The sequence below is a fragment of the Saccopteryx leptura genome, chromosome 2 (genome assembly GCF_036850995.1).
Source record: "Saccopteryx leptura isolate mSacLep1 chromosome 2, mSacLep1_pri_phased_curated, whole genome shotgun sequence".
Classification (NCBI taxonomy): domain Eukaryota; kingdom Metazoa; phylum Chordata; class Mammalia; order Chiroptera; family Emballonuridae; genus Saccopteryx; species Saccopteryx leptura.
The window spans coordinates 58,829,117-58,846,007 of record NC_089504.1 but is presented as its reverse complement, the minus strand read 5'-3'; the positions used below and the strand labels follow the sequence as shown (position 1 = coordinate 58,846,007).

The 16,891-nt window shown below is 37.8% G+C and overlaps 1 protein-coding gene, 1 non-coding gene and 1 pseudogene across 2 annotated transcripts in view; 2 read left to right on the top strand and 1 right to left on the bottom strand.

Annotated features, from left to right (window-relative positions):
* PIP5K1B (phosphatidylinositol-4-phosphate 5-kinase type 1 beta) overlaps positions 1-16,891 on the top strand; it is a 388,154-nt gene that overhangs the window by 141,351 nt on the left and 229,912 nt on the right. The window contains exons 2-3 of the mRNA XM_066368035.1: positions 9,398-9,482; positions 16,739-16,807. Coding sequence (XP_066224132.1) covers positions 16,739-16,807 — 69 coding nt within the window. The 5' untranslated portion in view covers positions 9,398-9,482. The remainder of the gene's footprint in view (positions 1-9,397; positions 9,483-16,738; positions 16,808-16,891) is intronic.
* LOC136396482 (U6 spliceosomal RNA) lies at positions 3,671-3,775 on the bottom strand. Its single transcript, XR_010749768.1, has one exon. It is a non-coding gene; the product is annotated as a U6 spliceosomal RNA (small nuclear RNA).
* On the top strand, positions 11,178-12,030 carry LOC136391350 (zinc finger protein 276 pseudogene; annotated as a pseudogene).

Below are 16,891 nucleotides of genomic sequence, written 5' to 3'. Positions count from 1 at the left end.
TGACAGCTAGAAGGGGTAGGGAGAATCCAGCTGCTGTCCTTTCTCTCTCTCTCTCTGTCTTTGGTGGTGTCTCCAACAGTAATTGTCTTCTCTGTGCATCTAAACATACCTTTCCTTCTATAGTCTCAATTTCTGCCAGTAAGCCACAAATCAATATGTTCTAGACCCAACAGATACCTCCAGCTTTTTCATTCTTTTTTTTTCTTTCTTTCTTTTTAAATAATGAGAAGAGGGGAGATAGTGAGACAGACTCCCACATGCACCCTGGCTGGGATCCACCTGGCAACTCCTATCTGGAGCTGATGCTCAAATCAACTGAGCTATCTTCAGTACCCGGGGCCAACACTTGAAACAATCGAGCCACTGGCTACAAGAGGGGAAGATAGAGATAAGGGGAAGAGGAAGGGAAAGAGAAGCAGATGGTCACTTCTCATGTTTTCCCTGACCAGGGATCAAACTCGGGAAGTCCACATGTTGGGTCGACACTCCATCCACTGACCCAACCAGACAGGGTCTTTTTTATTATTATTATTACAGTTGACATTCAATATTATTGTATCAGAAACCTCCAGCTTTTGAGTACTGTTACCAGCCTCTCCTTTTGGTGTGCTTCTAATTCTAAAAGCAACAGTGGCTTACTGCTGATGTTAATCTCTGCATTTTATCACCATTTTTTGCTTAGCTTTTTAACTCACTCATCACTTTTATAACTAATTCCACGTATTAAATTCCCTCTTTTTAACACACCCAGAATGGTTTCTGTTTTCCCTACTGGATCCTGACGACTCTTTTGAGTGATAAAACATCTTTATTGCCTTTACCAGTCACGGTAGCTTAGATGACCCCACACCTATCAAGCTTGCTGATGATACTGATTCCCCAGACTCACCATGCAGAAGTATTGATTTAGTTGTTTCTGGTACATGGCCCAAAAATATGAATTTTCAAAAAACTTCCCAAGTGGTTCTGATACCCAACATTAATATAGAGAACAGCAAAGCCAGGCTGGGTACTGGGGGGGTGGGCAGTTCCCTATGTGCATTCACCTGCTAAGGGCTTCACTTCTACAAACTAGCCTTATTTCAAGAGCCTTGGCAAAATATAAAATGACTACATCCCATGGATGTTTTAGGACAGTCCATTATAAGTGTCAAAACAGCACAAGCTAAATGGAGAATGTCAAGGGATCATTTGCAGAATTAAATGAGATCATGTATTTGACAGCATCTCACACATAGTTGTTATTAATAAATGATAGGTCTCCCCTTCCCTCAACTGAGTGGAAGCATAGAAATGTAGAACACTATGAAATACTGTAAGTTATTTCTTCCTAAAGCTGACAGAATCCAGATACATATCAAATTTCTTGGCATATATTAATGTTAACTGAACTGGTCTCTTAGCAGTCTAACCATATGACATAAGTTGGCCCTGTTTAATGTCAGAAATAATTTAAGAAAATAAGTTCATACTGGGAGTCTCGTGTTAGATTACATATTAATACATTTCCCAAGGAGACTCAAGTCTTATGATTATGCCCTTACTTGGCCACTAGAATTTCTGCATTCCAGGCTCTTGCCAGAGACTATAACATTGAGTGCTCTACCATCCAATTCTTATCAAAAGTTAGTTATGAGAAACAATATTCACGAAAGACTGCCTGAAGGATATGCATTCTGTTCATTCCTCATCTAGATAGCCTAAATATTATTCATAGTTTGAGTCAGCTCATCAGATCTCCATGTAATAACTTCTTGTCAGTTTCCCTTTACAGGGCAGGATTAATGGAAAAAGACACATCTATCCTCATGGAATTTTTTAAAAACTGTGTTAAAAGGAAAAACTTTCATAGATTTCTAGGCAGAGAAAACCAGTAGGTTACCAAGACAGGAGCAACAGACTAGCTTGAAAATACTCATCTGTAAGCCAAGAAGCAAGAAGAGAGATAGCATATTAATGGAGAGATGATAGGAAAGGACTGAGCCAAGAATCCAGTACTGCCCAAGAAATCTAGTCATATGAGGAGAAAAGAAAAACATTGGAGTACAGTGGACATGGAGTGACTCAGAATGGACCATCCATGTGCCATTTTTAAGGAAACTATTGAGAAGTGTTCCAACCGAATAAAAATTATATCAGAACAAAGCTGTTCAGATAGGGGAAGATGAAGAACCAAAGAAATAATGAGAAGCAAAGAACCTTATAAAAGTTATAGTCAAGTCTAAATGATGAGAATGTAACTGTGAACTCTACATTGTTAAATGGCCAACAGATATATGAAAAAATGCTCAACTTCACTAGCTATTAGAGAAATGTAAATCAAAGCTACAATGAGATACCACCTCACACCTGTTAGATTAGCTGTTATAAACAGGACAGGTAATAAAAATTGTGAGGGGACTGTGGAGAAAAAGGAACCCTCATTCACTGCTGGTGGGAATGTAAAATAGTACAGTCATTATATAAGAACGCATGGTAATTCCTCAACAAATTAAGAATAGAACTACTGTATGACTCAGCAATCCCCCTACTGGGTATCTACTCCCCAAAATTAAAGACATTGGTATGTAAAGACACATGCACCCCCATGCTCATTACAGCATTATTCACAGTGGCCAAGACATGAAAACAACCAAAAAGCCCTTCAATAGATGATTGGATAAAGAAGATGTAGTCCATATAGACAATGGAATACTTCTCAGCCATAAGAAATGACATATTGCCATTTACAACAATATGGATGGACTTTGAGAACATTATACTGAGTGAAATAAGTACATCATAAAAAGCTAAGAAGTACATGATTTCACACATAGGTGAGATACAAAACTGAGACTCATGGACATAGATAAAAGTGAAGTGGTTACCAGGGTGTCAGGCAGAAAAGATATATTTTGCTTACTTTGTTAAAGGTGGCACTGTCTACATGGATGGCTGTCACCTAGGTGATAATATTAATTGCCTTCTTGCTTGGGAAAGGGTGTGGTTATGCTAATATGTGTTGGAGGAGGGCTTTCATGCCAAAAGGTTTTAAAAGGTGGGGCTAGGAGACCATTTGAGGAGAGTGGCCACTTCTTGTAGAGAGGAGGAGCCCAGGCTGGAGCAGGGCAGGGAAGTCACATGGAGGAGGAAGCCAAAATGGTGGAATGGAGGAAGGAGAAGCCAGTTCATGAAGGAAAAGGAGATGGGGAACAGAGGTGAATAAGGCTGGTGAGGTGGAAGCCTTTGATTCTAGGAAAACTCAGATGAGTCAGTGGCTTTGGGAGCTTTGAATGGAAAGGGAAGTGTTTCCCGCTGTGTGTTTTACTCTCTTTCCAAGTGCGAGCTAGAATAAAGGAAAATGGACCAACAGTTTTTGGCTCTGTTACTTCATTATCATTGGTCTGAATCAAACCTGAACTTACATTGGCCAGGCAACTGTGATGGTGGCCGTGAATACTGGCTCTACACAGGGGGAGAGGGATGTTGGGGAGAGAGCAAAGAGGTATAAATATATGGTGACAGAAAATGATTTTACTTTGGACGATGGGTATACAACAAAATCAACAGTTCAAATGCTATAGAAATGTTCACCTGAAGTCCATGTACTCTTATTGATCAATGTCATCTTGTTAAATTTAACTTTCTAAATAAAATAAAAAGTGATTTCTTGGAACAGCAGAGCCATGTTAACTAGGAGGAGCTATTTACAAATTTGCATGTCATCCTTGCGCAGGGGCCATGCTAATCTTCTGTATCGTTCCAATTTTAGTATATGTGCTGCCGAAGCGAGCACGAGGAGGAGCTATTTAGAAGTTTGGAGAGGAGCAGCCAGTGAGAAAGTAAAAATATTTCAAATATTTGCCCTTGGGAACAGGAAAAGAGAAGAGATGGCATGGGCTGGGCTCTCTGGAACAGGCATGGGGGCAGAGTTTTGAATGCAAGATGTTTATGAGGGATCAACATCGATATTATGAGTTGATTGTGTCCCCCCCAAAAAAAAATATGTTTGAGATCCTAATCTTTGTCCCCTCCTGTGAATGTGACTTTATTTAGAATTAGAGCCTTTGCAGATGTCATCAGTTTGGGATAAGGGTCATTGGGGTGGGTCCTAATCCAATATGACTGGTGTCTTTATAAGAAGAGGAAAATGCCATATAAAGACAAAGACATTGTGTGACCACAATGGCAGAGATGGGAGTGATGCAGCCACAAGCTAAGGAACACCAAGGACCATAGCCACCCCCAGAAGCTAGAAAGAGGCAAAGAAGCATTCTATGCAGAGGTTCTGTGGGAGCATGGTTCAGAAAAGCACAGTCCTGCTGACACTTTGATTTTGGACTTCCAGCCTCAGAGCTGTGAGAGAATAAATTTCTGTCATTGTTTGTTAAGCCACAGAGGTTGAAGACTAATATAACGTGTAAAAGGATGAGGAAGGAAGCATGGTTGGGCAAATGGGGAGAAGGCAAACTCCAGTGCAGAACCCACAAATTTGGGGCCAGCTTAGTGGGGAGCTGCCCCATCATTCAGTCACAACATGTGGGCTGCCCCAGGGAGGCAGTGCCTGGGGTGCAGTGGCTCTCTGCAGAGGCAGCCTCTAAAGAGCTGACAACTGGCAGTGTCAGCTGGCCATGCCCTCAGTGGTGAGCATCCTCCCTTCCTGGAAAGGTGATTTGGGTGGTGAGTCTTCATGTCTACCACAATAGGTCAAGGGGAAAATGTCTGGGTTGTGGGGATGACAGTAATTTTATTTAACAAATTTTTAATTAATTTATAAATAGAAAGATAACTGAGCAAATATTTTTAGAATAGAATTTTTTTAATTACTAGGAGGAAAGAGAATTATAAATTGATTAATCCAGCAAAAAAAGGAATGAATAAAAAGAAATGCGGTAACAATAAATATAATTAATAGTAAACAGTTATGATGGAAGCAAATTAAATATAATCTTATCACAATAGATGTGAATTTGTTGAAGAGCCCTTTAAAATGACACAAAGACTCTTAAATTGGCAAGAACAAAACAAAAATCCAGTTTTAAGCTATCTGTAGGAGCACAGCTAAAACAAAGGACAACTATAAAAGTGGGAGATAAAGAAAGGGATGAGGATATGCCAAGCACATGCAGTGAAAAGGAAAGCAGAAGGGAGGATGTTAGCATTAGCTAAGATGGAACCCAAGGCTAAAGTCATTAAATAAGAAAAGAGGCTTCTAAGGATAAAGAGTACAATTCATAAGGAGACTGTTATGTGTCTATCCTTGATACAGCATAATAATGTAAATTTAAAGGCAGAAGAAAAGTAGAAATATGGGCAAATATTATAAAACCATAATCATATTAGGGAATTTTACTCTATTCTCCTGTAATTTAACAAAGAATACAATGATATAAAGTGGTAATTTAGTATTCTTGTACCCTATAAACAGAAAATGTACATTTTTTTTTCTTTTATGTCTATGCAACTGTTGAGCAGATAAAATATATTATGCTCACTTTGTTAAAGATGGTGTTGCCCATGTGGAAGCCTGTTGCCCAGGTGATGGTATTGGTTGCCCTTCTTGCTTGGGACGGGCGTGATTATGTTAATGTGTGTTGGGGGAGGTCTTTTGCGCCAAAAGGTTTTAAAAGGAGAGATCACTTTGTTCTGGAGAAGAGTGATTAGGTTCTAAGAGGAGCCCATGCTAGAGGAGAGCAGAGTAAGGCCACGTGGAGGAGAGGAAAAAGCAGCCAAGATGACGGAGAGCTGAAGGAGAAGCCAGTTTGTGCAGAGTTTGTGTAGAGAGAAGGAGATAGGGAACAGAGGTGAATAAGGCTGGTGAGGTAGAAACTTTGATTCTAGGAAACTCGGATGAGTCAGTGGCTTTGGGAACCCTGAATGGAAAGGGAAGTGTTTTCCCACTGTGTGTATGTCTTGCCCACTGGGTACAAGCTAGGATTAAAGCTAATGGCCCACCAGTTCTTGGCTCCGTTGTTTCTGTCCAAATCCAATGCAAACCTGCATGGGCCAGGCGGCTGTGATGGTGGCTGTGGCTATTGGCTTTACAGCAACATTAATAAAAAGTCTATTTTTTTGGCCATATGTTTTATTCATCTCATTTTGTGATCCTAGTGTGGTAAAACAGGAAAGAATAATAATGAAACTATAAATACTTGATGTTATGAATCTCTTTTATACATGATTTCTGGGTCAAAATTGAAGATCAACTCCAAAATGACAAATTATCTTTAAATTTATTAAACAGAACACTTCACATTAAATCTTATAGGAAAATGGTTAATATAGTCAGAGATACTTTCTAGCTTAAATGCTATTGAAAGAATGACTAAGAAACTAAGTATTGCATTTAAGAAATGTATAAAATAAGCCAAAAATAAGGTATTATTGACAGTAAAAGCTAAATTCATGGAAATGGCCACAAAAAAATAGAGAAAATTTGACTAATGAAAAAATATATACACAACATTAAGAATATGTATAAAACCCTAGCTGAGCAGCTCATTTGGTTAGAGCATCATCCCAATATGTCAAGGTTGTGGGTTCGATTCCCTGTCAGGGCACATACAAGAATCAACCAATGAATGCATAAATAAGTGGAAAAATAAATTGATATTTCCTTCTCTCTCCCTTTCCCTCCCCCATTTCTTTCTCCCTAAAACCAATAAAATTTAAAAGAATATATATATATACAATATATATAAAACACAGATGTATATATAATATATATAATACATGTATGTGTATATACACACACAAAAAAAAAACATTAGAAATAAGGGAAAAGACATTGCTTACATCCCAAAAGGATTAAAAGAATTCAGTAAGAAATATTAATGTGCAACTTTATGGCACAAATTTAAAAATATGAAGAAAAGTGATAGTTTTCTAAAAAATGTATAAATTACTAAAATTTAATCCAAAGCAAGGCAATAAATTTCAATAAATTAATAATAATAAAAATAAATCTGAGTGCATATAAAGCAAGAATGCCTTCCAACTTCATAAAAAGTTATTAATTCCCAATAGCAAAGCCTGGTAAAGATAATTTCAATTATGACAATACCTTTCTAAAATGGTAGCAAATTAAATCCAAGTGAGGGTTTATTCTGGAAATAAAAGGATGATTTTGCATTATGTATCTCTCAGTGTTATATATTGACACAACAGAATAAAGAACACTGTATGATTATTGTATCAACTGATGCAGAAAACACATTTGATATAGTTTAGTAGACATTCCTAATAAAAAATTAAATTAGGAGGTAGCAGAAAGAACTAACTGCTGGATGGAGACCAGCAGGATTGCTATAAATGCCTGGCATGACTACTGTTACTCAACTGCTGTTACTGCTGTTACTCAGCATTGTTTTAGAAGGTCAGCGAACACAATAAGAAAAGGCATAGAAATAAGCTGTATAAATATTGCAGGTGATGTCACTGAGATTCTACTTAAAATCTTTTAAAATCCTATAAGTGGGTTTGATAAATTGACTGAGTAAAAGATAATAGATGAAACCCAGTCGTTTCTCTTTCTGTAAGCTAATTGTTTAGAAATGCAAAGAGAAAAAACCCTATTTCAAAGAGTGACAATCTAAACTATGTAGGAATGAATTTAGTAAGACATAAGACAAATCTAAAAAGTAAGATGGTATGAAAAGATATATTTCTGGAAATACGGAACTATACCTTTCTTGAATGAGGAAACTAAACATTTCAAAAAGATCAGTCCTTCCAAATTAGTATATAAAAGTCCATCTCAAAATAGAAATGTGAGAAAATTGCTAAACTTGGAAGAAAAATAGCATGGAGAACCTGCACCAATAGATATCAAAATATACTGTCATATTACTACATTTAAGACAATATATTAGCTCAGGAATCAATAAGCAAACCTTTGGGACATAATAAAGAGTCCAGAAGTAGATTGAGGTATATAGGACAAGGTAGTATATCAGAAAGGTGGCATGCCTTTTTAGTAAGGATATGATAGATTATAAGGAAAATGATCTTGGGGCAGTTGTCTATCTGGGAGAAGATGAGGTTAGGTTCCATTTGGAATAAAGATCTCACGTGTAAAATGGAACTGTAAAGGTATGAGAAGAAACTATAGAAAACTACATGTATTCATCAGGTTGGGAGAACTCTCCCAAGTAAGATAGTAAATCTACACTCCACAAAGGAAAAATTAGCAGATTTGACTATTGCTAATAAATGTCTACATGACAAAGCAACATCAATTAAGCCAAAAGATAAACAGTATCTTATACTTCACATGACAGAGTTAATGTTTAATATACTGGGACATCCTGCAAACTGATTGTAAAAGAAAAAAAGATAAATAGCTCAGTGTAAAATATGTGAAGAGCATGAACTAGAAATGTAAGTCACCAGTAAAGCTGTGGAAAAGATCAGCCCCATTAGCAGCAAGGAAACAAAACTTAAAATGAGATTCCATGATCTGCTGATTGGGTTGGCAAACATTTTAAAGATGGCAAACATCTAGTGCTGATACGTATGTCAATAATCAGGCACTATTCATGCACCATTGGACTGATTGCTTCAACCTTTTTACGGAAAGGAATGTAGCAGTGGTCCTTTACATAGTTAATGCACTTATCAAATTTGACCCTACTTCCAGGATTCTTTCCCACAGAAATGAAAGTACTAGAACTTTAGAAGATGTTTGAATAAGGCTGTTTATTCCTGCTCTGGTTACGGTAGCCAAACCCAGAAGCAATCTGAATGTTCATCAAGAAGGGAGTGGTTGATTAAACTATAAGTGTGTGTGTGTGTGTGTGTGTAAATGCATAGAGATGATTTTGGAAGAATATACAACAAACTGTTAACATTGGTTATCTCAGGGTTGGGGAGATACAAGTGAGTCTTTGCCATTTTTACTTTATATGTCTCTGTATTTTAAAATCGGTTGCCATGAGTAAGTTATCTTTTCTGTATAAAAACATTATTATAGCATGAGAGGTTGTGTCATGAAAATCACAACTGATGTACCACAGGGATAATAGTGAAAAACTGTCTACACATCACATGGGGTCTCCTTTGTGAAGACCCACGGGAGAAATTTCTGCTCCAGCCTCAATCCCCTGGTACCCGTGGTTCATCTGAGCAACCAGTTTGCTTTTATCTTATGGATATTGGACATTTAGGTAACTGGTCATTTCTTCATTTGTTGTGAACACTAGGAATACAAGTGAAATTGGAGACAGTACAGGGTCACTTGCATAGCCCATACTGCTATCTTCATCTTGTTCTACCCACCTGTGCTTTCCCGCTAGCACATTCCTTCCTTCATTTTAGTTTTAACCGATTGATTATATGTATCCCCATAGCCACCTGTGATCCATTTTGGGGGACGAGGTAGAGATAGGAAAAATATGACCAGTGATTTTTATTTTAACAGGAATCTGGGAAGGAAAACAGTCTCAACAATGAACAGACGGCTCATCATGACCAACAACAGATGACTTGCCATTTCGTTTACTAAGGTAAGGAAATATAGTCTATATTTCTAATAAATTCCAACTGACTCATTATAGAGCCTTTACTTCTTTTATTTTATGCTTATTTACAGATATTTTAAATCATATTTCTAATTGATGGCTTTAACATTATCAAATTTAAAATAAGCAACAAACTAATAGAAACAGGAAATTTTGTGAATGTCGGTATGCCTAAAGGAGCAGAACCCAGGACATATGCTCTCTGCTGTTAATTATTGTGTGAGGTTAAATTTTTGAATAGCATTAGTATTTTTCTTGTTTTTAAATATAGCAGTACTCACTGTAAATCACTTAAAAAATAGAGCATATATAAAATGAAAATCCAAAGCATTTCTAATCCTGTCATCTCCAGATAATGACCAGTATTTCCATTAATTTCTTTTCTCCTTCCTTTTATTTGTTTGTTTGTTTGTTTTTAGAGAAAGAGAAAGAGGGGCAGACAGACAGGAAGGGAGAGAGATAAGAAGCATCAACTCATAGTTGCAGCACCTTAGTTGTTTGTTCATTGATTGTTTTCACATGTGTGCCTTGACTGGGGTATCCAGCTGAGCCAGTGATGCCTTGCTCAAGCCAGCAACTTTAGGCTTCAAGCCAGTGACCTTTGGGCTCAAGCCAGCAGCCAAAGGGTCAAGTCTATTATCCCATGCTCAAGCCAGCAAACCTGCACTCAAGCTGGTGAGCCTGCACTCAAACTGGATAAGCCCGTGCTCAAGCCAGAAACCTCAGAGTTTCAAACCAGGGACCTCAGCATCCCACGCTGTTGCTCTATCCATTGAACCACTGCTTGGTTGGGCTCTGCTTCCTTTTATATGTACATATGTATATATGAGTATAATGTTTTTGAAAACAGTGTTTTTAATCGATGCTTACCTTGGCTTTCATAACTATCAGTGATGTACTTAACTGGTACAGAAACATAGCAAGTCTAGGAACAAAGAGTAATTACCACTGTAACCATTTTAATAGCTATTTGCAGTTTAGCAGGATGTCCTAAACATCTCATTTGCCTCCCCTACATGGATGTCCTGGTTCATAGATTTATGTGAATTCAGGTGACATTTCATGACCTCCCTTTATTATTATCTATTTTGTGCTGCTTAAAGGGAACTTTTTAAAAGATTTTATTTTTTTTTATTTTAGATAGAGAAGAGAGAGATAAAGGGAGGAAAGGAGGAACAGGAAGAATCAATTAGTAGTAGTTGCTTCCCATATGTGCCTTGACCAGGCAAACCCGGGGTTTTGAAGCAGCAACCTCAGCAGGCCAGGTCTATGCTTTATCCACTGTGCCACCACAGGTCAGGTGAATTGTTTTTTTGAAAACAGAAGTTTACCCATTTCTCTTCTCCTCTTCCTTACTGTCCAGTCAGGAGTGATTTACAAAATAATAAAACAGACAATTTCATCATCTGTCCTTCATCTATGCCAATTAGTCAACTTTTCATTATGGTTGTTTTTTCAAGCACCCTTCAGAGTTGCTCTTGAAGTATTTTGGTTCTAAGAGCTGCCAGGTCTTAGAAGTGAAGTTACTGAAATGTCATTCTTTAGGGAAGTGTTCATTCTGTTAGCTCTATTAATAGTTGAAGGTTAAAGAAAAATCTTACTCTTTTTTAAATTGTCATTAGTACAAACTAAATTGAAAACACAAATATACCCTAATATGGAAATGAGCTAAAGCTTTGTATGGACAATTCACTAAAGAAACAGTTTATATTTCTGGATGAGAAGCAGTTTCCATCTTCAACCTTGGATGATCAGGTAAAAGATGAATTCAGTGACCTTTCTGAGGGGGACTTCCTGAGTTAAGACGACAGTGACGAGAAGCAGAATACCCAGTCCTCAGATGAGTCCTTTGAGCTGCCTTACCCAGAAAAGAAGGTCTCTGGAAAGAAGAACGGAAGCAAAGAAGCCAAGAAGCCTGAAGAACCAAAAATCTGAAAAAAACCAGAACCGAAGCCAGGCTGGAAGAACAAGCTGCGCTGTGAGAGGGAGGAACTGCCCCCATCTACAAGTGCCCGTACCAGGGCTGCACAGCCATGTACTGAGGAGCTGACGGCATGAAGAAGCATATCAAGAAGCACTACGAGGAGGTCCATGAGGTCCTGCCCCCACCCTGGCTGCAACAAGGTGTTCATGATTGACCGTTACCTGCAGTGGCACGTGAGGCTCATTCACTCAGAGGTGCAGAACTACTTCTGTGACGAGTGTGGACAGACCTTCAAGCAGCGGAAGCACCTCCTTGTTCACCAGATGCAGCACTCGGGAGCCAAGCCTCTGCAGTGTGAAATCTGTGGGTTCCAGTGCCGGCAGCGGGCATCCCTCAAGTACCACATGACCAAACACACAAGGCTGAGACTGAGTTGGACTTTGCCTGTAACCAGTGTGGCTGGCGGTTCGAGAAGGCTCACAACCTCAATGTACACATGTCTATGGTCCATCCTCTGACACAGACCCAGGACAAGACCCTGCCCCTGGAGCCACCACCCGGGACCACAGAGAGTCAGGCCGTGAAGCCTGAGCCCACCTGAGGGTGCACCAGCACCTGAACTCACCAGGTGGTGGATGGGGTTGAATGATGACTTTCATAGTTCCTCCCATGAGAGCTGACGGCACAGTCTTGCTCGCTCAGGAGAGCCCCCATGCTGGACCCCACTCTGCTGGAAGGTGGGAGGCTCAGTGCCAGGCCCAGGTCACCTTTCTGCGTCCATTCCAGGACCAGCAGTTTATTTTCCTATAAATACTGAGTTGGGGGCCAGCTGTAAATTTTAAATTGATTCCTGTACCCCACTAAAGCAATCAAACAGATTTGTAATCCACTTTTTAGTGCAACAGGAGCTCCACATCATGCTCATAATAAATGATTTACAAAGGAAAAAATAAATAAACAGGACAAAAAAGTTCGTCCTTACTATTAAGTATATAAATGCAAAATAAAATGATATTTTTGCCCAAAGTTAAATTGGCAAAGTGTGTTGTTTAATTTTAAATGCAAATATTTGATGCTGGTAGAGATATAAAGTAAGTATATTTTACTCAGCAGTTTTGTTGCAGGAATTGATGGCAGCAGTAATTAGACATGCTGTTGGTTTAAGAACACAGAGTACAGTTTTATTTGTAACACAAAAATAGGATGCATCCCTAATGTCAATTAATAAATTTTGAATTATAAAAATTTATATTATTATTTAGATATTAGAAATTATTTCTGATTAATATTTAATGATACAAAAAATGTTTATGATATAAAGGTAAGTGAAAAGGGCAAATACAAAATTGTATATAATACATGATTCCAATTTTGTTAAAAAACACGTTTGGCAAAGATCAAATGGTGAAATAGCCAAATATTAACAATTATTATTCCTGGATAATTGGATTAAAAGTGATAGTTTTATCTTCTTCTTTATGTTTTTTCAAATATAATACATGTGCTACTTTTCTTACGATAAAAACAAATATTACCTTTAAAATTCTAAACCTAAAATTAATTAAAATGTTTTTCCTTTTTATTGAATTTTTTGAGGTGACACTTGTTAACATAATTATACAGGTGCACAGTTCTACAACACGTCTCTGTACACTGTATTGTGTGTTCACTACCCCAAGTCAAGACCGAATAATCATATATTTGATTAAAATAATCAGGGAGCCCTTCTCATATTGTTTAAAACTTAATTCCAAATTAATTTTCAGATAGCCTGAGAGCAGTTATCTCAAAAAAATGAAAATGTGGCATATTCAGTAGCAATTTACATTTCAAAAAAATGGTTTAAATCCTTCATGGAGGTTTCTACTATAACACCTATAGTCTAAAAGTCTTTTTCATTTTTGGAGAAAGTTGTAAGGGGTTAATATCACCATTTATCCCATGCCAACTATGCAACATTGCCATGCCACTGGTGCCTTTCATAGTATCCTGCATATGATGTGATTGATAATGTCCGGCTCCTTAGTAATGCATTAATCACCTTCCTTTAAGAAGTCAGCTCTCTTTCCAAGCACAAAACACTCAGACAGATGGAATCAGATGCTACCTACATTGATCTAATGGCATCTTCTTATTTTCCTTATCAATTTATTTATTCATTTATTCTACAAGTATTTATTAAGCACCTATTCGGTGTAAGGTACAGTTTAAGTGTTTGAGGTACATTAGTGAACAAAACAGATTAAACTTCCGGTTTCTGTGGATTTTAAATTTTTCAGAAGGAGATGGACCCAAACAAACAAAAATTCACTATAATAAATAAGTAAACTCTATAGTATGTTAGACCCAAAATAAAGAAAAAAGAAGCTGAATTAAGGGGTTCAGGAGTACAGGGGCAGGGAGGAGCAGGTTGCAGTTTAAAATAAGATGGTCAAGCTGAGTTTCAGACAGAAGTTGACATTTGAGCCAAGACCTGAAGAAGCTAAGCAAAGAGTAATACTTGTCTGTTTATGCTCGACTATTCAGGCAGAGGGACAGTTAAAGAGAAGCCTTCATGCAGCAGCATTCTGGTGTGTTTGAGGAATAACAACAAGAAAACCTGAAGCAGAGGGAGTGATGAGGGAGTAATTCAGAAGAGCTGAGCTCAGAGTAGGGATAGGAAGAGGATGGGCAAATCAGATAAGGCCTCGTAGGCTGCTGTCAGGACTTTGGCTCTTACTCTGGGTGAAATGGGACCCTGACCATGATATTATAAAACCTTTCAGATAGCCTAATTCCACTAATATGTTATCCTGAACTCACCAAATTATTATGAAAAGACTAGAAAAATTAATTATTCTTTAAATGAATTAAGCAGATACGACAAGGAAAGCAGTAGGGGGTGTAACATCTGTCCTTGAAAACTTTGTATTCTAATATGCAGAATGAATGGATACAAACAGAATTGAAAATTTATGTAAAGGGGGCCCAGGGTCTCCCAAAAAAAGTTTATGTAAGAGAATGCTTTGATTGGTGAGCAATGATAGATTGGTCCGATGAGGTTGACTTGCTATGGTCCATTCTTTCATTCTCTTGGATGGCTTTTACAAAAGATCATGGCAGTGTGAGTGAACTCAGCCCCATTTAGTGCCATGCAGAGAAGTGGCTGGCCAATTCTTAGGGTTCGTACTATGTGAAGCCTAAGATTTTAAATGTGATTTAATGGCTAATGAGAAAGAATTTTTACTCTTCCTTGGTGCATAGAATGCTCTTTATGCAATTTAAGATAGACTCTTAAATATCATGAGTCCCTAATTATGTAGTATTCTTGCTTTAAAAATTGCATAAGTAACTAGAGTTAAAAATTCAAATTTAAATGCAAAAATCTTATCATTCAAAACTGGGAGAAATACATGTTTAAACATCTGATATCCCCCAATGGAAAAATATATTTCTTTTTTTTTTTAATTTTTTTGTATTTTTCTGAAGCTGGAAACGGGGAGAGACAGTCAGACAGACTCCCGCATGCGCCCGACCGGGATCCACCCGGCACGCCCACCAGGGGCGATGCTCTGCCCACCAGGGGCGATGCTCTGCCCCTCCGGGGCGTCGCTCTGTCGCAACCAGAGCCACTCCAGCACCTGGGGCAGAGGCCAAGGAGCCATCTCCAGCGCCCAGGCCACGTTTGCTCCAATGGAGCCTCCCTGCGGGAGGGGAAGAGAGAGACAGAGAGGAAGGAGAGAGGGAGGGGTGGAGAAGCAGATGGGCGCTTCTCCTGTGTGCCCTGGCCGGGAATCGAACCCGGGACCCCTGCACGCCAGGCCGACGCTCTACCACTGAGCCAACCGGCCAGGGCGAAAAATATATTTCTTAAAAAAGCATTGGAAGAAACCAAAAAGATAGTCAAATCGTTTTGAATAGAAAAAATGTAAAACTTCTCTGTCATAATTATAAAACAAATTTATTTTTTAAAAATTTAAAAAATAAACTAAACAGCCTGACCTGTAGTGGTGCAGTGAATAAAGCATCAACCTAGAACACTGAGGTCGCAGGTTCGAAGCCCCCGGCTTGCCTGCTCAAGGCACATATGGGAGTTGAGGCTTCCTGCTCCTCCCTCCTTCTCTCTCTCTCTCTCTCCTTTCTAAAAATGAATGAAGTCTTAAGTGTTTTTTTATTTAAAAAAAATAAAAATAAAACAAATTTAAAGACAGCAGCAAGTAAAATATTAATAATGTACATGGAAACAGTTTAATAATCTTACTACATAAAAATCAATAAGGAAACAACTACCATCAATAACCATAATAGGTAAAAATCAATAACTAAAACACTAAGGCCCTTACCAGATAAATGGACAAGACAACAGAAATTTCTACAGAACTACAAAGAGCTAAAAAATATATGCAAACAATGTTAGCTTTCACTTATAATTTCAAAGATGCAAATTAAAAATAGGAGATGCTTTTTGCCTGTCAAATTAGAAAAGGTAATTAAAATGATAATAGGGATTACTAAGCATGTAATGAAACCAGCTCCCACTCACTGCTGTCAGAATAAATGGGTATATTCTTCTTGGAAAGAAATTTAGCAGTATGTAGCAAGAACTTTCTATTTTTTAATAGCTTAGTATTTCTAGGAATCTAGTCCAAGGAAATAGTGAAGCTGGACAAAAACAGAAGCATAAAATAATTATTTATAGAGGCAAAATCCTTGGACCACGTCAACTATCTTTTAATAACACACGATTGTGTTTATACAGTGGTATCTTGCAACTAGTAAAAATTGTATTCTTACAATGATATTTTTATAATCAAATGGTGAAATGGTTATCACATAAATGTTCAGTGAAAAATACTAGGCAAGATGGTATCATAATATTTTTAATATGAAAGTGCATGGAGCAAAAGGTGGCAACAAATGGTGGAGTTGCCCAAGGGTGGTAGAATTGAGTAATTCTGTCTTCTTCTAATTCTTATTTTTTGATACTTTCCAGCTATTTTTATAGGAAGTGTCTGTAACCAGAAGAAGAAAAACTTAAAGGCTTTGTACAAAGAAACTTATATACATGATATGGGCTTGGATTTCTTCCATAGCATCTTTTTTTGTGGTGTAAAGTATACAGCCAACATGATTTACAAGTAAAAATTTATTTTGGAAAGATTGGGGACCACTGATTTTTTTTTAAATATTCTAAGAAAGCTCTTCCTTTTTTAGAGACGACAGCAATAACAACAAAAATGTACCTAACCAAAATAGATTCTCTTGTTAACAATATTTTTAGCATATTGTAGTTCAGAGTAGCGTTGTAAATTCAAATGGGGACACTCTTCTCTTGTAGATGTCGTCTGCTGCTGAAAATGGAGACGCAGCACCTGGAAAACAAAACGAAGAAAAAACCTATAAAAAGGTAAGTGAGTGTTCTATCCTCTCGTCAGTTCAGAAAGAGGAACACTTGTATTGCTTGGAATGTTACTATTGCTTTAGGTTCTTG